General features: G+C 36.8%; 1 protein-coding gene across 11 annotated transcripts in view; it reads right to left on the bottom strand.

Annotated features, from left to right (window-relative positions):
* Positions 1–24,265, bottom strand: part of LOC5567292 (alpha-1,6-mannosyl-glycoprotein 2-beta-N-acetylglucosaminyltransferase) — a 318,648-nt gene that overhangs the window by 127,313 nt on the left and 167,070 nt on the right. For all 11 annotated transcript variants that reach the window (XM_021837631.1, XM_021837627.1, XM_021837632.1 and 8 more), the window contains 2 exons: positions 6,243–6,371; positions 6,048–6,164 (listed from right to left, as the gene is read on the bottom strand). In XM_021837631.1, coding sequence (XP_021693323.1) covers positions 6,048–6,164; positions 6,243–6,371 — 246 coding nt within the window. The remainder of the gene's footprint in view (positions 1–6,047; positions 6,165–6,242; positions 6,372–24,265) is intronic.

The following is a 24,265-nucleotide window of genomic DNA, read 5'->3' on the forward strand; positions in this document are numbered from 1 at the left end:
TCCAAATCCAATCCAAATCCAATCCAAATTCCAATCCAAATCCAAATCCAATCCAAATCCATCCAAATCCAATCCAAATCCAATCCAATCCAATCCAAATCCAATCCAAACCAATCCAAATCCAATCCAAATCCAATCCAAATCCAATCCAAATCAACCCAAATCCAATCCAAATCCAATCCAAATCCAATCCAAATCCAATCCAAATCCAATCCAAATCCAATCCAAATCCAATCCAAATCCAATCCAAATCCAATCCAAATCCAATCCAAATCCAATCCAAATCCAATCCAAATCCAATCCAAATCCAATCCAAATCCAATCCAAATCCAATCCAAATCCAATCCAAATCCAATCCAATCAATCCAAATCCAATCCAAAATCCAATCCAAATCCAATCCAAATCCAATCCAAATCCAATCCAAATCCAATCCAAATCCAATCCAAATCCAATCCAAATCCAATCCAAATCCAATCCAAATCCAATCCAAATCCAATCCAAATCCAATCCAAATCCAATCCAAATCCAATCCAAATCCAATCCAAATCCAATCCAAATCCAATCCAAATCCAATCCAAATCCAATCCAAATCCAATCCAAATCCAATCCAAATCCAATCCAAATCCAATCCAAATCCAATCCAAATCCAATCCAAATCCAATCCAAATCCAATCCAAATCCAATCCAAATCCAATCAAATCCAATCCAAATCCAATCCAATCCAATCCAAATCCAATCCAAATCCAATCCAAATCCAATCCAAATCCAATCCAAATCCAATCCAAATCCAATCCAAATCCAATCCAAATCCAATCCAAATCCAATCCAAATCCAATCCAAATCCAATCCAAATCCAATCCAAATCCAATCCAAATCCAATCCAAATCCAATCCAAATCCAATCCAAATCCAATCCAATCCAATCCAAATCCAATCCAAATCCAATCCAAATCCAATCCAAATCCAATCCAAATCCAATCCAAATCCAATCCAAATCCAATCCAAATCCAATCCAAATCCCAATCCAAATCCAATCCAAATCCAATCAATCCAATCCAATCCAATCCAAATCCAATCCAAATCCAATCCAAATCCAATCCAAATCCAATCCAAATCCAATCCAAATCCAATCCAAATCCAAATCCAATCCAAATCCAATCCAAATCCAATCCAAATCCAATCCAAATCCAATCCAAATCCAATCCAAATCCAATCCAAATCCAATCCAAATCCAATCCAAATCCAATCCAAATCCAATCCAATCAATCCAAATCCAAATCCAATCCAAATCCAATCCAAATCCAATCCAAATCCAATCCAAATCCAATCCAAATCCAATCCAAATCCAATCCAAATCCAATCCAATCCAATCAAATCCAATCCAAATCCAATCCAAATCCAATCCAAATCCAATCCAATCCAAATCCAATCCAAATCCAATCCAAATCCAATCCAAATCCAATCCAAATCCAATCCAAATCCAATCCAAATCCAATCCAAATCCAATCCAAATCCAATCCAAATCCAATCCAAATCCAATCCAAATCCAATCCAAATCCAATCCAAATCCAATCCAAATCCAATCCAAATCCAATCCAAATCCAATCCAAATCCAATCCAAATCCAATCCAAATCCAATCCAAATCCAATCCAAATCCAATCCAAATCCAATCCAAATCCAATCCAAATCCAATCCAAATCCAATCCAAATCCAATCCAAATCCAATCCAAATCCAATCCAAATCCAATCCAAATCCAATCCAAATCCAATCCAATCCAATCCAAATCCAATCCAAATCCAATCCAAATCCAATCCAAATCCAATCCAAATCCAATCCAAATCCAATCCAAATCCAATCCAAATCCAATCCAAATCCAATCCAAATCCAATCCAAATCCAATCCAAATCCAATCCAAATCCAATCCAAATCCAATCCAAATCCAAATCCAATCCAAATCCAATCCAAATCCAATCCAAATCCAATCCAAATCCAATCCAAATCCAATCCAAATCCAATCCAAATCCAATCCAAATCCAATCCAAATCCAATCCAAATCCAATCCAAATCCAATCCAAATCCAATCCAAATCCAATCCAAATCCAATCCAAATCCAATCCAAATCCAATCCAAATCCAATCCAAATCCAATCCAAATCCAATCCAAATCCAATCCAAATCCAATCCAAATCCAATCCAAATCCAATCCAAATCCAATCCAAATCCAATCCAAATCCAATCCAAATCCAATCCAAATCCAATCCAAATCCAATCCAAATCCAATCCAAATCCAATCCAAATCCAATCCAAATCCAATCCAAATCCAATCCAAATCCAATCCAAATCCAATCCAAATCCAATCCAAATCCAATCCAAATCCAATCCAAATCCAATCCAAATCCAATCCAATCCAATCCAAATCCAATCCAAATCCAATCCAAATCCAATCCAAATCCAATCCAAATCCAATCCAAATCCAATCCAAATCCAATCCAAATCCAATCCAAATCCAATCCAAATCCAATCCAAATCCAATCCAAATCCAATCCAAATCCAATCCAAATCCAATCCAAATCCAATCCAATCCAATCCAATCCAAATCCAATCCAAATCCAATCCAAATCCAATCCAAATCCAATCCAAATCCAATCCAAATCCAATCCAAATCCAATCCAAATCCAATCCAAATCCAATCCAAATCCAATCCAAATCCAATCCAAATCCAATCCAAATCCAATCCAAATCCAATCCAATCCAAATCCAATCCAAATCCAATCCAAATCCAATCCAAATCCAATCCAAATCCAATCCAAATCCAATCCAAATCCAATCCAAATCCAATCCAAATCCAATCCAAATCCAATCCAAATCCAATCCAAATCCAATCCAAATCCAATCCAAATCCAATCCAAATCCAATCCAAATCCAATCCAAATCCAATCCAAATCCAATCCAAATCCAATCCAAATCCAATCCAAATCCAATCCAAATCCAATCCAAATCCAATCCAAATCCAATCCAAATCCAATCCAAATCCAATCCAAATCCAATCCAAATCCAATCCAAATCCAATCCAAATCCAATCCAAATCCAATCCAAATCCAATCCAAATCCAATCCAAATCCAATCCAAATCCAATCCAAATCCAATCCAAATCCAATCCAAATCCAATCCAAATCCAATCCAAATCCAATCCAAATCCAATCCAAATCCAATCCAAATCCAATCCAAATCCAATCCAAATCCAATCCAAATCCAATCCAAATCCAATCCAAATCCAATCCAAATCCAATCCAAATCCAATCCAAATCCAATCCAAATCCAATCCAAATCCAATCCAAATCCAATCCAAATCCAATCCAAATCCAATCCAAATCCAATCCAAATCCAATCCAAATCCAATCCAAATCCAATCCAAATCCAATCCAAATCCAATCCAAATCCAATCCAAATCCAATCCAAATCCAATCCAAATCCAATCCAAATCCAATCCAAATCCAATCCAAATCCAATCCAAATCCAATCCAAATCCAATCCAATCCAAATCCAATCCAAATCCAATCCAAATCCAATCCAAATCCAATCCAAATCCAATCCAAATCCAATCCAAATCCAATCCAAATCCAATCCAAATCCAATCCAAATCCAATCCAAATCCAATCCAAATCCAATCCAAATCCAATCCAAATCCAATCCAAATCCAATCCAAATCCAATCCAAATCCAATCCAAATCCAATCCAAATCCAATCCAAATCCAATCCAAATCCAATCCAAATCCAATCCAAATCCAATCCAAATCCAATCCAAATCCAATCCAAATCCAATCCAAATCCAATCCAAATCCAATCCAAATCCAATCCAAATCCAATCCAAATCCAATCCAAATCCAATCCAAATCCAATCCAAATCCAATCCAAATCCAATCCAAATCCAATCCAAATCCAATCCAAATCCAATCCAAATCCAATCCAAATCCAATCCAAATCCAATCCAAATCCAATCCAAATCCAATCCAAATCCAATCCAAATCCAATCCAAATCCAATCCAAATCCAATCCAAATCCAATCCAAATCCAATCCAATCCAAATCCAATCCAAATCCAATCCAAATCCAATCCAAATCCAATCCAAATCCAATCCAAATCCAATCCAAATCCAATCCAAATCCAATCCAAATCCAATCCAAATCCAATCCAAATCCAATCCAAATCCAATCCAAATCCAATCCAAATCCAATCCAAATCCAATCCAAATCCAATCCAAATCCAATCCAAATCCAATCCAAATCCAATCCAAATCCAATCCAAATCCAATCCAAATCCAATCCAAATCCAATCCAAATCCAATCCAAATCCAATCCAAATCCAATCCAAATCCAATCCAAATCCAATCCAAATCCAATCCAAATCCAATCCAAATCCAATCCAAATCCAATCCAATCCAATCCAAATCCAATCCAAATCCAATCCATATCTAAGATACATATTTCAAAAGTTTAATTTCCATCTGTACTAGTTAGTCTGGTTTCAATTTCTATCACGAATAAGGATATAGCTGCATCCAGAAAATTCAAGTTTTAACTCAAAACGTTCGTTTTTTCATATTTTGATCGGTGGTTGGTTGGTCTATTCAACTTCATTTTCCGCGAAAACTTTTTAATTTATTCAATGTCAAAATTAAAACTCACTCATGGGGAAAATAGAGTTTTATCGTTGAAACATCTTCTAGCTGACTCAAAAACGATGCCATCTTTCGGTTATGACTCGCTCTTTATTATGGTTCTCTCGGAAGAGATCATAATCTTTTAAAGTAACTCACCACTTGTACTTGCCATCTACCAGATTTATAAAGACAATTTTATGATGATTTTTAACTCGCGTTCTGTAAGCTCTTCCAACGAAGCTTTGAAATTACTGAATAGAAGCAAGACATCTCTGTTTGTAAAGCCACAGATATTCATATGTAATTCATAATAGAGAGGCAAAGATAATACGAGATCATTGGCATATGTGAGTTACCCATGTAATGTTCTCTGGCTTTTGTTAGTTTATGTTGCTTCGTATGAGCTATGTATGTATCCCATAAAAGATGCACAGATGGAACTTCGCAGATAGCCGTTGGGGTTGTTTTCTTCGGCTGATGTATGCTGATGATGGGTGAAATGATTCAATTCATGGAATGGAGCATCGTTTTCTCGAGAACCGTCGGGATAACAAAAGTGCTCGGGATGGAACTTTACAACTTTTGAGTGCGGTCAGTCGATGGAGTTTGAGAAGTGTTTTACTACTGAGTTGGTTATCGACGTTGCGTGAAATTTTTCCGTCGGGATCTTAGACGTGGCATTTTAAGGGTGCGGTCGTTTGGTTAGAAGCTGTGCTGTACAAGTGGATTTTGGATGGATGGTAGTAACAAAGTGAAGGTGTTCCTGTTTTACTTTTGTGAAATTAAATTCACTAGACCGTCAGGGAGTGAGTAGCTTACAATATTCAAGGATATAGTAAATAAAAATAAAAATGGCCAGTTTTGACTTGGATTACTAAAAAATAAAATAAAATAGAGCTCTACACTTCCCTTAAGGTGAAAACCAACTTAATTAACAAAGTGAATATTGAGCTAAATTTTCAAACATTACTAAAAAAATAACATAATCATGAGATGGATTAGCAGGAAAAGCTTTCCTAGAAGCTGAAAAACCTTCTGCCAAAAACTGAAAAAGCTTCGCCCAGAAGCAGGAGAAGCTTCTCCCAGAAGCTGGATAAGCTTCTCCTAGACACTGGAAATACTTCTCCCAGAAGCTAGAAAAGCTTCTCTCAGAAGCGGGAAAAGCTTCTCCCAGAAGCTGAAAGAGCTTCTCCCTGAAACTGGAAAAGTTGCTCCCAGAAGCTAAAAAAGCTTCTGTAATAGCTTCTCCAGATGCTTGAAAGGCTTCTCATAGTAGCTGGAAAAGCTTCTCTCAAAAAGCTACTAAGAAACAGTAAAAGCTTCCGAAAATCGATCACATTTTTCACAAAAAAATTATTTCTGAAACATCCCATCACCAAACCGTACCTTGCGTTCCGTTGCGGGTCTTCGATGTCAGGTATTTATGAAAAACCGGTGGCACCATCTGCAGGATCGCTGCCGTCGAGTAGTTGGCCGTATCCGCCGGTCCGGACTCGTTGGAGTCTGCGAAAACAGTGTGACAGAAATTTATTAGTTTTTCCGTTCCTCGTGTGAGAAGCTGCACGTTGTCGTTGCACTTACCATAGTTTATCACGTGGAACTGCAGAAATGCAAACAAAATGAAGACGATGATGGCCGATCGGATGTAAAGCGTATGGCGTCTACGTGACAGGGCACCTGTGTTTGGCAATGCGATCGGAATACGTCGACCTGCGTGAACGAGTGGAAACAATTTCGAAAATGGAATTAGAAAGGGTTTATGATACACGCTTGATAAGTAGGAAGAGTAGGAAAAGGGTTTTCATGGGACCGGATATGGCAAGTGACGAGGGCTTCATCCCCACAGTGAATTTCATCTACAGCAATCCCTTTGCGTTTGCGAATACCACCCACTAGCTTCCCATAGCGTTTTCTGAGTAGTGATAAAATCAGATTTTTTTAGGGTTCATTCACAAATTTCATAACGCCAAAAATGGTCATTTTTGATACCCACCCACCCTCTCGTAACGCACTTGTATGTTTTACAAATTTTGTATGAGCTGTAACACTTTGAGGACACTCCCGTTATGAAATTTGTGAACAGGCCCTTACACTGATAGAGTCTAATTGCACTTGTCGTGCAACAAAAAAAAAAGATTCGTTTGATTAGAATACAGCTGAGCAAACGCGGTGGGGGACAGTTAGGTGCAGTCTTCATGGAGAAATATCTGTAAGTAGCACAAAGAGTTTCTCTTTGAGAAGGATCAAAACGATGGAATTTTTATCCTAACAAAATTGCGTCGAATTTTGCTTACGAGATTATTATGAGTCGAAAAAAATGTTTTGTTGGACTCAATTCTTGGCTTCTGTGATGGAAATACTGGTTAGAGTGACCCAGAAAGAATCAATGTTTGTCAAGTCATTGTTTTCAACTCTAGAATATAAAATGTGCTTCCTGTTTACAAATCAACTTGTGGGGTTCTGTTTATCAAAAAATGTCTTTTTCAATTAAATTGTCATATATTTATGTTTTGTGCTGATTAAATTAAATTAAAAAAAAAAAAAAAACATTTCTTGTCTACGAAATCTTTAAAAAATATTTTTGTCGAAGCTCTTCCTCTTTTAGAATTTGTGTCGATTCTGATTATTGGTCATCTGGATCTGAATATATTTCCTGGGGGACCGACGCGTAACAATAACTTACATAAATATATTAGGCGTTTTAATCATGTATGGTTATTCGCTTTTTGAAGCAATACTTTGATTAGAGAATATTGTGAAGAAAAGAAACAAATTGGTGCACCCGTTTTCGAGTAAGAACTTCTTGGTCACAATTTAGCCGAATTGTATGATTTATTCATTCCTGATTATATTGATTAAATTGAATAGTCCACATTTTATTTATTTATTGTTTCTTTTTGTAAATTAACTGAAATTAAAATGTCGATCGGAGAAATTTCATACGGAAAGTGTCGGTACCCCAAGCGATGTTACTTCAAAACCAAAAGACCAATAGCCAATATCAACACAGATTCCAAAAATAGATGAGTATTTTGAGTACTTGTGGAATAATAGTGCAAACACACTTAAAAACATAAATGTTCCCGAAAAATGCCTTACAACGCAAAAACTCTCTATCATAAATATTTCACTGTAAAACCGTACTTAAATTTTTCAAAATTTAAATTATTTGGTTAAATTTTATAAATAACTATAATCTGTACTACGTAAATTAGGAATTCTTCCAGGAACTCATCACAGTATCAATTTAGAAATATTTTCGAAATATTTATTCAGTCCAGAATTTCGTTTTTTTGTTTTTTTTTCACAAGAATTCCTTTAAAAATTTCACCACATATTTGTTCAGGATTTCTTTAATTGCTTTAGAAATGTCACTTAGAATCACACTAGGGATATTTTGATTAACCTTTACGTCCCCAACCTTATCAAGGCATTTTGAAATAGTTGTCATTTCATAAGTTCTTATTCATTTTTTTGAAACCATCCTCAATTTACTTTATAAACTAGTACCTTTATAAAGTAAATTATTTGCCATTAATGGCCAATGAGGAATTCGGAATTATGCCAAGATCATCTCCGGACAGTACTGGGTCATAATAGCGCCAAAATTTAGAAATGTGATTATTTTTTTTCAATTCAACACCGTAGTTTAAATGTAAAACGAATGAAAATGATTTATTGTGATCCTTTGAACATAACCGTGCCGGTTACGTCAGGGACGTGGGGGACATTTGCTTTTTATATATAATACATATCATGTGACAACATTTGTTGATACCGTGTTGTTTTTGTTTATTGACAAGATCTCTCAAATTCATGAAGATTGCCATAACTTCTTCTTGTTCCTCTTCTTCTAATTCTTCTTTTTTGACGTGTGTTCATTGAGACAGAGCGTGTTTCTCAGTGTTGTGTTATATGAGTACTTCAACAGTCATTAACTGAGAGATGATTGCCATTTTCTTATTCGTGTGTCGTGGTACGACGATACTCTATACCCAGAGAAGTCAAGGAATGTTCCATTAGGAAAAGATTCTGAACTATCCGGGAATCAAACTCATACATCTTCAGAATAGATTAGCTTTGTAACCGCGAACCACTAGGTTGTGAAAAGCTTTGTATCAACTAATTTGGCGATTAGTTTCTAGCATTTCAACTCTGTATTCTGCCGATACTTCTTGGACAATATTTCCATTATTTGGCCAAAGTATACCGTGCAACATCATATTCCGCATGATTTTGTAGGAATAGAAGCATATGAAAATTGCATCAACTAATCCGGACACTGATACCAGTTTCATCTGGAGCTCTTTTGGGATTTTACTTGATTTATAGACAATTCTATTAGCATTAGCATTAGCATTAAGCAATTCGCACAAATTGGAGATTTGCTTCCAAAACTCGAGATTTGCTTCCACAAAATTCTGATGATAATTGTTAGAGTGAGGAAAAAGATAGGGAAAATAACACGGTCTCCCGTGTCACCTTAAAACGGTTTCTTTGTAACATTCTTTGTATCCTTCTTATGTTTCTTTTTGAGTTTCTGTTGACATTCTAATTGAACTTCTGGTGAATTCCGTGGTAGATTTCTCTTCACCAAAAAATAGATTGGTAATAAAACGAAAATATAGACCATGATGAAATTAATGAACAAGTGCTTTAAAGTTGCCATATCGGTTGATACCAAGTTCATTCTTTATTTATCGATATATGCTTTTTTTTACAATTCATGAACATTGAGACAGCGGATGGCATGTATGGTTCTGGTAGAAACAGAGCTTAGTACTTTGACGTAGTCACATCAGTTGATACTGATTTTCTTTAGAATTCATGAAGATTGAGACGTCGCTATATTAAAAAAACATGTTGTAATTGAAATAAATACAAAAAAAAACCCTTTTTAATTTTGACGCCACCGTGACTCCAGTAATGGATCCGAATTCTGCATTGGCCATTTATGGTAATTAACTTTAACATCTTTAAACTAAATTCAAGGTGGTTTGAAAATGCCTTGTAGGGGGTTGGGGACGTAAAGGTTAATTTTGTGTAATACTTTATTCAAGATGTGTTTCAGACATTCTAATAGCATCTACCCTTTTAATCTATAACAGTTTAAAATCTTTTAAGATCCTTCCAAAATTTTTTCAAATTCTTTTGAAAATTTTGCTAAGAATTTAGGAAGAAAATAATCCAAGGTATACAGAAATGACCATTTCTTCCTTAAATTTCTCCAACAAAAAATCGTCTGAGGATCGCTAGACTTTATAACTATAACCGATATCGTTATAACTACCTGATAATAATTTAATAAAAAAAACTCTTTCAAGTAACCATTTGACAAACAGTCCAAAAAGTTTGAATTTTAGCCGAAATCATTGAAGTGTTTCATGTCAACTTTTCATCAAGAACACCATCAAACTTTTTATTATGAATGTATGAATGGCGACAATAGTCTCTTGCTTTACCCGCTAGAAATAGTTAATACTATGCGGCAGACAACTTTTCTGCATATTTCGACAGACACGCCTCCAGTAATTTGTTCAGGGATTCCACGATTAGTTTTGAAAAAAGTTTGCCGAGGATGATTACAGCAGTTTTCTTGCATGCAAAGAGTTCAATCCAAAAAATGTCTTAATTCTTCCAAATTTCTAAAAGAAATTCGCCTATTTTTTATAGAATTATGGTTGGAATTTATCATAAAATTTAAATAGAATTATGTCTAAGGATTAGAAAAATGTTGTTTTTTGACGAATGAAAAAGAAAATGTTAAAAAAATAATTACTTAATTTTAGCACAACGAATTGTTTGGCATCTCAAAATGACAATTTACAGATTGACTCTTTTACGTATTCGAACCCTTTTTACGGTATCTCAATTGAAAGGTTCAAAAAACTACATTCAAGTATTGTACCTTTTAATTCCGTATTAATTGCTGATCTCTGGCCAGATATGCTTATTTCGACTAGCACTTGTAGTCTTCTTCAGTTCCAGTAGCAGTTCTTCAGTGATTAATTTAAAGATGTGCCTTTAAAATCAGTATTTTTTTTTTTCCTAAAACACACAACTCTTTAAGACATCGTTGAAGAAAATTGTGGAAGAAGATGAAAAACAAGGCAATAAGGCATTTCTCGATAAATCTAAGAATTTTGTTGCACTTTTTCAGCATAAAATTGTGATAACGTAATCCAGAAATGGAGGCATAATTTGAATTATTTTATGATTTAATGTTAAGTTTCAATTGAATCATTTTTATGATTTATTTCAAAATAGAAGATCGAAATCTGATGAATTTCCTTGCCGAACCTCCTTATCACGGAAGTTCGTGGAACGTATTCGTTGAGGGTTCTTAGCAAAATAAGTGGAGTTATTACTTGCAAATTTCCTGTAGGTATTTTAGATGAAAAATTTAAAGACAGTTTTCCATAATTTCTAGGAATTCTGTAAATCTATATCTGTAATGGACAAAGTGGTTCCCTATTTCGCCATAAGTGATAACTTTAATGTCTGCAAATTTTGAAAATTTCTGTGTGTTATAGAAGTGAGAATTAAGATATATCTTGATGTTAAAACATTCAAAAAGATCTAAAATGTGAAAGTTATCAAAATTTCACATATAGCCAAATAGGGAACCACTATGGCCATAACTGGTACACTTTCCCTAAAATAATTGCATTAAATTTTATTGTATATAATAATCTATCTATTTATATATATATATATATAAATGGAATGGGGTTTGTATGTCACGAAATGGCTCAAGAACGGGCCGATGGATTTTCATGAATCATTCACAGTTGAATTCCTGAAGGGCTCCAACGTGTTCGTGTGAAAGAAAAGCTTAGGAAAGTCTTCGGAGTAGTCGGGACAACGGGGTAAAACTAATCTGTAATTTTGTATGGGGAATGGACATGACGTTTTACAACAGCCTACTTGATGGCAAGACGAAGTTTGCCGGGACCACTAGTTTAAAAAAATATAAAATTGATTGATTGATTTGACTTTATTAAAAAAATATAAAAATCTATATAAATAAAAATGGAATGGTGTTTGTATGTCACGAAATGGCTTGAAAACGGGCTATCGGATTTTGAAAATTCTTCCATAGTTGTGTTCCTGAGGTGTTCCGATGTATTTGTGCATATAAAAAGTAAAGAATATTTAACGGGAAAGTTGAAAAATCTGGAGTGGACGGAACTTCCATTTTGCATGGGACGTTTCATGGCGTTTTTCAACGGCCTACTTGATGGCAAAACGAAGTTTGCCGGGACCACTTAATGGAAACAAATATTGTTTTTTTTTTCAAATTAGTTTTAAAAAATACTTTTTTAGGATTTTTTATACATGAGGTCTATAAAGCCTGTCCTATTTTTTTCCAATCACTTAAGTTTAAGTAAAAACAATGTTTTTTTCGATTATTAATAGTATGCCACATGATTAAGTTTAACTTAAATTTTGGGTGGATTTTGCTTACCGTGTACCTTTCAAAATGTCAGTGAAAGGAACAACCCCACTTTTAAAAGTGAAGCCCCTGTGGCGTTTAACCTGACCAAAAGTGTCAAGTTTGAAGTTTTAATATGATATAGCCGAAAATTGAGCGGAAAAAAATTGTCAAAGTAATTGCAACAATACGCTCTATTATGTTATTCGATAAAAACAAGATTTAATCGAAAATTTAGGTCCTTATTTCCTAATTGCACTTTGAATTATTAAAAACAAATGTTGAGTTCCTAGAAAAAAAAAAATAATATTGAATTTCCATCAAATTTCGGTTATATATCCTCCAGATACCATAAACCGGGCTCAAATCGATCAGTTTTTTTAGAACTTTTTGTTATAGTAGACCTAATCAAGATATTGTCATACTAATTTCGAAAATATCAGTAAAAGTAAATATCTACAATTCAAAATGACACTCTGGGGCGAAATTGATCATCATGAATAAGAATCAAAAATTACCTTACCCACTAAATTTGAGTTTCTTGAATCTGAAAGAGATGTCAAAAATAAACAACTATCAAATTCCACCATTTAATTCCTACAACAATTTGAAAATCCGCATAATACTCCTAGAGGTAGGAAATTTCAATTTACATATGCTCATTTTTCGGGAATACACCCGGGGAATGCATACCGTGCAAAAAAGTTTTCAGTTCAAGAATGTACAATAAGTAACACTATTTCTCGACGTTTCATGCAAAAATAAAATTTGGCAAAAAAAAACTCCTTGTGCACGGCCGTGTAAAAAAAATCCGTGCAAAAACAGAATCAGCTACCGAAAAGCTAAACATTACATATAATTTGCAATTGGATTAGATGGACAAATTGATGTGAAGATTTGCGAAAAAGTTACACGTCTTCTCAGTGAGAATCGAACTCACGACTCCCCGATCTCTAGTTGGGGCGCGTTAACCACTACGCCATGAGAGGACTCATGAACGCAGAAGTTAACCTGAATTCGATTTCAGCTCAATAATCACGTGGTCCTCTTTCGCAAAGTGCACCTCTTTCGGAAGAATTAGATGCCCATCCAAACACAACGCTTTCTATATATATCCAATGCCTAGCCCGAGAGCGCATTGTTTTTTAGATATAGGAATAGCACACTACACTAGCCAGCAACTGCGCTGGCTGAGGTTTCTATTGTGTGGGCTTCCAATGGGTCGCGACGTTCTCAAACGACCGGTTACGGAACATGAGTCCGTTGCTCGATAAATACTTGTTTTAATTATGAATCGTGGTTTACGGCCAACCAGCCGAGTGGAAGTTTAACAACTACCGAGCAACGGACTCATGTTCCGTAACCGGTCGTTTGAGAACGTCGCGACCCATTGGAAGCCCACACAATAGAAACCTCAGCCAGCGCAGTTGCTGGCTAGTGTAGTGTGCTATTCCTATATCTAAAAAACAATGCGCTCTCGGGCTAGGCATTGGATATATATAGAAAGCGTTGTGTTTGGATGGGCATCTAATTCTTCCGAAAGAGGTGCACTTTGCGAAAGAGGACCACGTGATTATTGAGCTGAAATCGAATTCAGGTTAACTTCTGCGTTCATGAGTCCTCTCATGGCGTAGTGGTTAACGCGCCCCAACTAGAGATCGGGGAGTCGTGAGTTCGATTCTCACTGAGAAGACGTGTAACTTTTTCGCAAATCTTCACATCAATTTGTCCATCTAATCCAATTGCAAATTATATGTAATGTTAAGCTTTTCGGTAGTTGTTAAACTTCCACTCGGCTGGTTGGCCGTAAACCACGATTCATAATTAAAACAAGTATTTATCGAGCAACGGACTCATGTTCCGTAACCGGTCGTTTGAGAACGTCGCGACCCATTGGAAGCCCACACAATAGAAACCTCAGCCAGCGCAGTTGCTGGCTAGTGTAGTGTGCTATTCCTATGTATATCTAAAAAACAATGCGCTCTCGGGCTAGGCATTGGATATATATAGAAAGCGTTGTGTTTGGATGGGCATCTAATTCTTCCGAAAGAGGTGCACTTTGCGAAAGAGGACCACGTGATTATTGAGCTGAAATCGAATTCAGGTTAACTTCTGCGTTCATGAGTCCTCTCATGGCGTAGTGGTTAACGCGCCCCAACTAGAGATCGGGGAGTCGTGAGTTCGATTCTCACTGAGAAGACGTGTAACTTTTTCGCAAATCTTCACATCAATTTGTCCATCTAATCCAATTGCAAATTATATGTAATGTTTAGCTTTTCGGTAGTTGTTAAACTTCCACTCGGCTGGTTGGCCGTAAACCACGATTCATAATTAAAACAAGTAACAGAATCAGGTTTAAACGGTTTAATAAGCAAAAAACAAAGATTCTAAGTCTGTGTGTTTTCAAAAATAAGTTAAATAGGTCATAGGCTTGAGTTAACACATCATTTAAAATACTCACTACTTGCATCTAACCTCTGCAACAAAGTATTGTTTAGTACTGATATTGTCAACGAATATTTACACCTTCGAAAGCTTCGAATAATGTCATGCAAACTACCTATTTTGAAAAACGAAAAAGGTTTCTATCATCATTAGACATCAGAAAACAAGAAAACATTCAATATCTGTGATGTGAATGACATTTTTAGAATCCTAGAGCGTAATTGTATTTCGGTTCCATACTGGTAAAATTCGCCGCAATTATCAATTTGCCCCTGGATTAGCGAGCACCATCTTTGCAGGGTTGCTGCCCGGCATTGTTGCAACATGTCCTGCCCATCGTACCCTTCCAGATTTGGCCATCATCTGGATACTGGGTTTGCCGTAGAGTTGGGCGAGCTCGTGGGTCATCCTTCGCCGCCACACACCGTTTCCTGCACACCGCCAAAGATCGTCCTAAGCGCCCGACGTTCGAAGAATCCAAGTGCTTACAAGTCCTCCTCGAGCATCTTCCACGTTTCATGTCCATAGAGGACTACCGGCTTTATGAGCGTTTTGCACATGGTACATTTGGTGTGGGAGTAAATCTTTTTGACCGCTGCTTCTTGTGGAGTCCATAGTGGGCCCGACTTACACTGATGATGCGCCTCCTTTTTTCACGACTAACTTTTTTATCAGCCGTCAGCAAGGATCCAAGGTAGACGAAATCGTCGATCACTTCGAACGTATCCCCCTCTATCGTAACACTGTTACATAGGCTAGCCCTGTCGCGTTCGGCTCCACCTGTACTTTGTCTTGGACGCATTCACTATCAGTCCAACCTTTGCTGCCTCGCGTTTCAGGCGGACTACAATATCCATATCATCCGCGAAGCAAACAAATTGACTGGATCGTGTGAAAATCGTACTACTTAGCCTTGCGCATAACACCTTCTAGCGCAATATTGAGCAACAGGCTCGGAACTTTGTCGTAGTCCCCGGCGGGATTAAAAACGAACTGGAATGTTAGACTGAGACATTCACACAATTTTGCACACTTTCCATCGGTCTCGTGAGCTTCCCGGGAAAGCTGTTATCGTCCACAATTTTCTATAGCTCTTTTCTTAGAGTTCTATAAATCTTCAAAATTTATCTGGCGAAACCTCTAAACGATTTAAAAAAAAGTTGATTTGTTCTTTAAAAAATTAATAAATGTGTATTACATGGAACACCCTAATGTTGATACATATGTACCAACTCTATGTAATGCTAACAGACAAAACGTAGGATTGATGAACATCTGAAGATGTAATCTGAGTGAGGTATCGAGCGTATACGTTGTACCATGATGTTTGGTTGTTTATTTTCACAGAATCTTACCTTGCTGCTTTCTCTGAACAAGATTCAATAACGAAACAATATCCAAGCAACTGGTCGTTCCATTCCCCATGAGCAACGTAGTAAGGATTGAGATTGCTCGGTTTATTGAATAGAAAAAAATTGCTTCTATTGGGCCAGATTGACAAACTTCATTCGAAGCAAATTTGGGTAAGTTTTCATATTTCATTAAATAAAATTCAAAGAAAAGAATCTCATCCTATCCGAGAAGCAAATTTTCCCATCTTCCCTCCCACTGAATTTTCTTCCACCACCGTAATGAATGCGGGTGTAAAACACTTTTAGACGACATCATAATAATTTTCAAAAGTCAAAGCTTGGCGTGCCCGCAACACATGAATTACTGAAACGTTCCATGTAGGGTCGCTGGTAGGTAGCGGTTGGGGAAACGTAAACTCAAATCCAATGCTGTGAAAACTTTTCACTTTGCACGCTGCGAGCAGCGTTAACGTTTATGATAATATATTTGTTCACGCGAGAGCGAAAGTCTTTCGAGAGTGACATATAGGTACTGTGTGTAACTTCTGTTGGTAGCAAGCTGCCACGTCGAAGGATTAAAGAAGGTAGATGCCTACAAGAACGGCTGCCGTTTGATCACATCGAAATGAAATTGCGTCATTTTCCGAGGTAATAGAATGTAGCAATGGCAAAATGCTTGGGGATGGAAGCGATTTTGATTTTCAATTTGGTTGTAACATTGCCGTCGGGTTAACAAGAATTTTCCCTATTTCGGATGTTGTACATGCTCGGGGCCTTCCTTAGCCGAGAGGTTAGAGTCCGCGGCTACAAAGCAAAGCCACGCCGAAGGTGTCTGGGTTCGATTCCCGGTCGGTCCAGGATCTTTCCGTAATGGAAATTCCTTTGTCTTCCTTGGGCGTTGAGTATCATCGTACCTGCCATACGATATACGAATGCGAAAATGGCAGCATTGGCAAAGAAAGCTCTCAGTTAATAACTGTGGAAGTGCTCATAAAAACACTAAGCTGATAAGCAGGTTCTGTCCCATTGGGGACGTAATGCCAAGAAGATGAAGAAGAACATGCTTGGAAATATGATTTCACTGTTTGTCAAAATTCAATATTCGCTGGTAGTTTTCCGCGAATTTACGCTTGCAAATGATGCGAGTACATATTTGCTTTTCAGTGGAAAGAAGAAAATCATAAGACATACAACTTCTGTGGATAATGTTTGGATTTTTGGATACATACTTGAATGCACATTATCCGTTCGATTTAGGAAACAAATCGTCGAAATTGAATCCTGCAGCTTTTTTATATTTGAGTTTAACGTTAATTACAAGAGAACCTATTATTTCAATGACTACAACCCCGAGAAGATATATAAATAGTGTTGAGCACGTAAGAATATATTTTCGCAACCACACCTGGCCAAACACAAGTGGTGATACCTTCTTCAAGTGCTGGCATAGGGGTGACATTTCTCAGGCGTCTAGTCATAAGAATTTTGAGGCTAAGATATCGATTAAAATGGGGCCTTCCTTAGCCGAGTGGTTAGAGTCCGCGGCTACAAAGCAAAGCCATGCTGAAGGTGTGTGGGTTCGATTCCCAGTCAGGATCTTTTCGTAATGGGAAATTCCTTGACTTTCCTGGGCATAGAGTATCATCGTACCTGCCACACGAGATATGAATGCGAAAATGGCAACTTTGGCAAAGACAGCTTTGGTCTCCCTGTTTATTTGGCTACGTAAAGAGTTACTATTAAGATTCCACTAAAACTTGAAAGGCACTAATCTCGCGAATGAAACATCCAACGACACTGCACTTTTAATTTTGGCTTTGTGCACTAGCAAAAGCTTAAAATTAAAAGATCAGGAACGTTTGCCTACTAGTTTAATGGCTTTGAAATCGTGAGTAGGGACACAAATCGACCATTGAGACGGCCATCATTGGATTCCAAGATGTTTTTTTTGACTCCATTTTCCCAACTAGTCAAGACATGTTTATAGTGTTGATAACGATTGGTTTAATAGGGTCCTACATCTTAATTGTGCAAAACGTTTCTTGATTTCTTTCTACAAATTCTGCCCTATAAAGAGTAGTGTTTGATCTTTTGCTCGCGTCGCTTGCTCCTGCGGGGGCGGGTAATGTAAGCAGGATCAATCGTGTTGCGCGTCGCTCGCGCGGCATGAATCGCGTTAGTAGTGTTTGATCTGTTGATCATATCGCTTGCTTTTGCGAGAGTGAGCGATGAACACTTGTTAGGCGTGAATGTATCATGGATCGCATCACCAATCGCTGGTGACTCCCAGATCTTTACCTTATCCCACTAACCCAATATCCTTTCCATGACAACTGTGGAGATGCAGAAGATTTTTCGGTCTCTAGTAACAACGGTTGTCTAGCTAACATTCCTTCCCTTTCCCGATGACCGTAAGGACGTGGCCGCGTCGTTATTGACTTTTAAAATTTGAGCCCGTGATTTGTGCACATTGAAGAATGGTAAGCTAATCCCAAGCCCCATTCATTAATTCCCTGTGCAACTTCGATTGCTCTAGTCAAACACGGTCAAGTACGGTCATATCCCGGTCAACCAGTCAGTGATAGCGATCGATATCGATTCGTTTTGAATTGTTGGCGATCGCCATCGTTGGACAAAGATCTATAAAGAAATCGGAAAACTGGTTGGTCGGGATATGCTCATGCTCATGCTCTTCAACAAAATTCCGCTGATTCCAAAACTGACCTCTCTACTTAAATATCTATTTTCTAAAGTTACCCTTTTTATGCCAATACATGAAGAATGAGGCGTTTGAATGATTTTGAAGCCAAGTCAATCATGTAATATGAATTTTGGCAGATAACGTCCGAATATGGATTTCCGGCGAAACAAATTAGGCTGATATGTGCATATGGTTCTAACTTATGTTTTGGGATTTCAGATACAAAAAAAACATTTAAGATATTAGACGGATTTAAGGCGCTAGAAAAAATGGCACAAAAGTCAAAACTGAAAAAGCAGTTTTCTCTTTTCAAATAGACAAATCGAAGAAAATAAAAACACACAGCTCATTGATTTGCCAAATAAAAAGGCTGTGTGTTTTTATTTTCATCTATTTATTATTTTAAGAGAAGAAAACTGCTTTTTCAATTCTGACATTTGTGCAATTTTTTCTTGCGCCTCAAGCTAGAATTTTCAACATTGCAATTGAGGAGATCCGGCATTCTCATCGAAGGCATCACCATCGCACAATCTTATATGCACTTGACTTTGAGAATGATATCGATCTTGTATTCCACCAAAGTCACCAGCAAAGATTTGTTTGATAAGAATTTCGAACAGGTTGCCTTGTAATACAGAATCAATAATCAGTGCAAATCAAACAGAAGCCATTGTAAGTGGAAACTGTGCACAATGAAAAAAGTTTAAACATATGATGTACCGTTTTGATTCGAATCCCGGACAGCTTCAAATTCCGGACACTCCACTTTGTATGGGAAAGATTTCACTCGAAATGTTTCAAAATGCGCCGTCAAAAAGTTCTCAATTTTAAAGATGATTTTTATAAACATTTTACATAGCTTACATAGCAACCCATGAAAATTTACAATGTTCAACAAGTTTTGACGTCTTTCTAACGGCTTAGTGCGTTTAACACTTCAGTCGTCGCGCTGTTGTATTTTGTACAACACCGCTGAAAAAACCTCGCTTATCGTTCACAACAGCAGCGCGGTGGTTCTGAAGGTGGCGAACCGCGCGACGACTGGAAGGTTAATTAATGATTTGACTATTCTGATTATGTATTTCAAAAGCTGTCCGGAATTCAAATCAAAGTGTCCGGAATATGAAGCGAAAGTGTGGTTATGTCCGGAATAAAAATCATGAAGAGGCCGAACATTTTTATTGATTAAAGTGAATTGTGGAATCCAAATCTTCATCCACCATTCGAAAATCAAGTGTTTGCAAGGCCTGATTACGCTAAAGTTTTGAACAGAACGATTCAATTTATATGTGTAGTGATTAGTTGTACTTCACTGAAGCCTTAAGTGTCCGTAATATGAATCAAAACGGTAGGTACTTTCTAGCTAGCATTTCTCAGCAATGTTTGTTACTTTCAAAGGTAAAATAAAACACAATATGTATGACAGAAGAGATAAGCTGCTATGAGAGATATAATTGGTTACTTCTTCTTCTTGACATTACGTCCCCACGGGGACAGAGTCTGCTAATCAACTTATTGTTCTTATGAAAACTTCCACAGTTCTTAACTGCGAGCTTTCTTTGCCAAACTTGCCATTTTCGCATTCGTATATCGTTTGGCAGATACGATGATTCTCTAAGCCCAGGGAAGTCAAAAAAATTTCCATTACGAAAAAATCCTGGACCGACCGGGAATCGAACTCAAACACCTTCAGCATGGCTGTGCTTTGTAGCCGCGGACTTCAAGCACTTGGCTAAGGAAGACCCCATAATTAGTTACTATCTATAGCAAATAGTAACACAAACTACAAATGATCATCTTGAGTCTCAAGTGGACTCAATTGCAAGCTTTCATCACTTGGGAGTGGCTCTTGAAACTTTAAGAACTTCGAAAGCAGTGGCAAATACACACTTCAAATAGCAATCAGTGCAGCTCGAGTATGTTTTGTCACCAAATATCTTCAATCAATCTTCACTATCGCAAAGTATACAAGATTACGTTTTTCGAAAGTATTTCAATTTATTCACATACTTTGGCTAACCTATCGAAAGTATTTTTCTTACTTCAAAATGACAATTTTATTTGTCCGGTCTTTGTCCACTAAAATACATTCGTAAATTAGTAAAAATTGCGGAAGCAAACTAGAACAGAACTATTTAGTATGAATATATTTCATAGCCTCACATCAAACGGACCGGCGGTTGAATAGCATATCTTGAACAGTTGCAATAGTTTTTGGACACACAACCTTTTGTGACAAGGAACAAGAACAGTTGGCAACCAAAAATATTTCATTTTTTCTCAGCAATCAAAATTAATTACATAAATCAGTATTATCAAATGAAAACATCATCAAGTTGGACATTATTTTACTAGATCTCCGATAAAATACCTTTCTCTGTCGTCAACCATCATTTCATCCACAGAAACGTGTAGACAGACGCCTAAGTTCTGTTCTGCAATTATGCCCATTAGCGTGCCGTTGATTTATCCACGCGAATAACATTTAAGATATTCAACTACGGCTGGCAGATAAACCCATAAATGACTTTGGTCGCAGTTTCATAGCAATTGAGGCCAGTTTGCATTATTCGCACTGTAAACTTAATTGAAAGTCGTAAAGACGTTTTGAACGACCCCTCCGTGGGCAGTTATTTTCGCGGAAATTGCATTTGAGGAAAACGGGTTAACTTTCTTTTGAAATCCGCACATGTGCGTTGCACATGGTAACGGCAAAACAGAATGCTGAACGATGGTATTCTTTTCCATCAAGTATAAAATAAATATTATTGTTGGATGTTCCCGAAAGGAAATAAATTTATGTCGGGTATAAATTTGGAGCCGTTGCTGTCAATAAATCTTTTTTGTATGGTACAATAGTGGTTCGGAGATCAAATGCAAATTTTCTCTTTGTAAGCTACGCAACACGTCTTTTATTTTTATGGAAAAAGTCATTTTCACATGTCACAAGTGTTGCAAAATAAAAAAAACTGCAACAACATTAAATACACATGAATAAATCCACATGACTACTAGGCCTAGGCCCACCTCTATCTCTACCTGCAACCATGTACTTCGTTATTGTAGAATTACAGTTATTGTTTAAGTATTGTTTATAAATATATGGGCACTTATTCATGTTTGACAACACAGTTTTTCTCTGTTTATTGAAGTTTTTCTTCAAAAATGGAAATCGCAATACGGATTTATGAATTTTCATATGACTAATACCGTCAAACGAGGTAACTTGCAAAAATTTTCAACTTCAAAGCTATATGGATGAAAATTTTTAGGATTCAGATGAGAAAAAAACCATCTAGTACCCTAATCGCGGTGAAGAATACCAAGCGGTATTAATTTTATCAGTATTTGGTTTTCTGGGATCAGGAAAGACGAAAAATATACATTTTTAAAGCTACCCCTGATGTGGGGTAACATGCAACACACAGTGCTACCTGAAGTACACTTTTGAAAACTTAACCTTTATCGTGTTATTATGATCATTTAATAATTTTCTGCAGTAAAAGTATGACAATAATCAGAAATAGCTACTGTACTCTTAGAAAACTAATTATTATTGATTGAATTATGAGTATTACACCAATTTGATTGAAAACTTCATTAGTATTACAAAGGGTGTTCACACGGGGAAATTCTAGCATATCATAAGTTTTGACAGTTATTGGAAAGCCAATAAAACGATTTAATGCAACTTTTCTACAAATACAATTGTACTTTAGGTTATGCTTCACATAACTTATACAAATGCAAATCCAAGCGACGTATCACATATTGATATGTATGTTATAAAGGGATTATCACAAAAGACCGAATACATTCTAGCCTACCACAAAAGGCCGAATGTACAGAAGGCCGAATCACAAAAGGCAGAATCACACAAGGCGAATCACAGAAGGCCGAATCACAAAAGGCCGAATCACAAAAGGCCGAATCACAAAAGGCCGAATCATTAAAGGCCGAATCACAGAGGGCCGAATCACAGAAAGCCGAATCACAAAAGGCCGAATCACAAATGGCCGAATCACAGAAGGCCGAATCACAAAAGGCCGAATCACAAATGGCCGAATCACAGAAGGCCGACTTAAAGTTACAAACCTAAAAAAAAACTTGGATATGAAAAGAACAAGTCCATGCTTCGTTAAATGTCATGTCAGTAAACAGTGCAACATTTACATGCGGCGAAACCGCATTGAGGATGAAGGAACTGAGGCGGCAGAAGGCCGCTGAAGTCTCTGATATCCGAAGGGTGTGAATAGCATCTATTCGGTGTCATGCAAACAGCAAATCCAGGCGTTTTCCCGGTATAATGCAAACAGAGGATGTTATTCCATTTTTAGGTCCGACTTGCGACAGCGAGTTCGGACAGTAAGCGTTTGCCCGGTAAAATGCCAACATAGTCTTTTACGAAACAAGCAGGAGAATGATTGCTGAGATAGGGTATAACAAGTGTTTGAGTGATTATGAGAATACTAAGTTTACTAAGAATACTTTTCATCGTACAATGCCCGTTCGATTCTGACTCGGCTTGACTTTGGCAACACGGAAATCCATGTACACAAAAAAATGAATCATGATCAGTCACAAATCTTGTCAATCTCAAGGTTTCTGTGGGCCTTCTCAAGGCTTAACATATTCAAAATAGGTAAATTTAATTCGTGGTCATTGTTACGGTGATAAAAGATATAATAAAAACAACCGTCAAATTTTGGAACGGTTCAATTAAGGCAACATGATTTTTTTTGGCATGTTGCCAAAATCGAACAGGCACTGTACAACCTTCCAGTTTTGGCGAGGTTTCTACACTTATGTTGTACAAAATACAACAGCTCCAATTATAGAATTTTTTTGGGTGTGTAAGCTAACACTAACACTAACCATATTTTAGCTGGATAAAATGTTATTCAGCTAGTAATGTTACTTGTGCATCTTGTCCCGCCTTACCCTACTGTGAAAATGTTCATAATATTGTAGAAAAATGTGCTGGATGTTTGTGGCTTTCACTAAAATTTGTTTTAAAATTGATTCGGCCCTATTGTGATTCGGCCTTCTGTGATTCGGCCTTCTGTGATTCGGCCTTTTGTATGTTTCGGCCTTTTGTGTTTTCGGCCTTTTGTGATTCGGCCTTATGTGATTCGGCCTTTTGTGATTCGGCCTTTTGTGGTAGACCTGTTTTAAAATGGTCTCTATTGGTGTTCTGATACAACTTTTATCATACTTCATGCAGAAAGTTCCCAATGACAGATCTGCAAGTTAGTTTTAATACAGATTTTCAAAATTTTTCATTATTTTTATAAATAAAAGAAAACTAAATCTAATAAAAATGCGCTTCATGAAAATTTATTATATTTAGTACCAAACGTGTATTGATTTAATTTCGGTACAAACATTTTAATGTTACTGAACAAATTTATGTTCAATTTTGCCTTTTCATGTGTTTTTGATGATAAACGGCAAGAAATATCAAATAATATAGATCAAACTAGCTGTTGCAAGTTACCCCACAAGAGTAGTCTGAAACGTTTTTGAATTTTTATAGTGTGTAAGCATCAAATTATCAAAACTTTCATACTGTCATTTAGTACACTACTAAGTACTGTAACTGTCAGCAAATGCCTCGCATGACATATTTCTACCGTTTGTGTGGTACGAGGAACGTTTTTCAGCATAAATT

This window comes from Aedes aegypti, chromosome 1, assembly GCF_002204515.2.
Source record: "Aedes aegypti strain LVP_AGWG chromosome 1, AaegL5.0 Primary Assembly, whole genome shotgun sequence".
NCBI classification, from domain to species: Eukaryota; Metazoa; Arthropoda; class Insecta; order Diptera; family Culicidae; genus Aedes; species Aedes aegypti.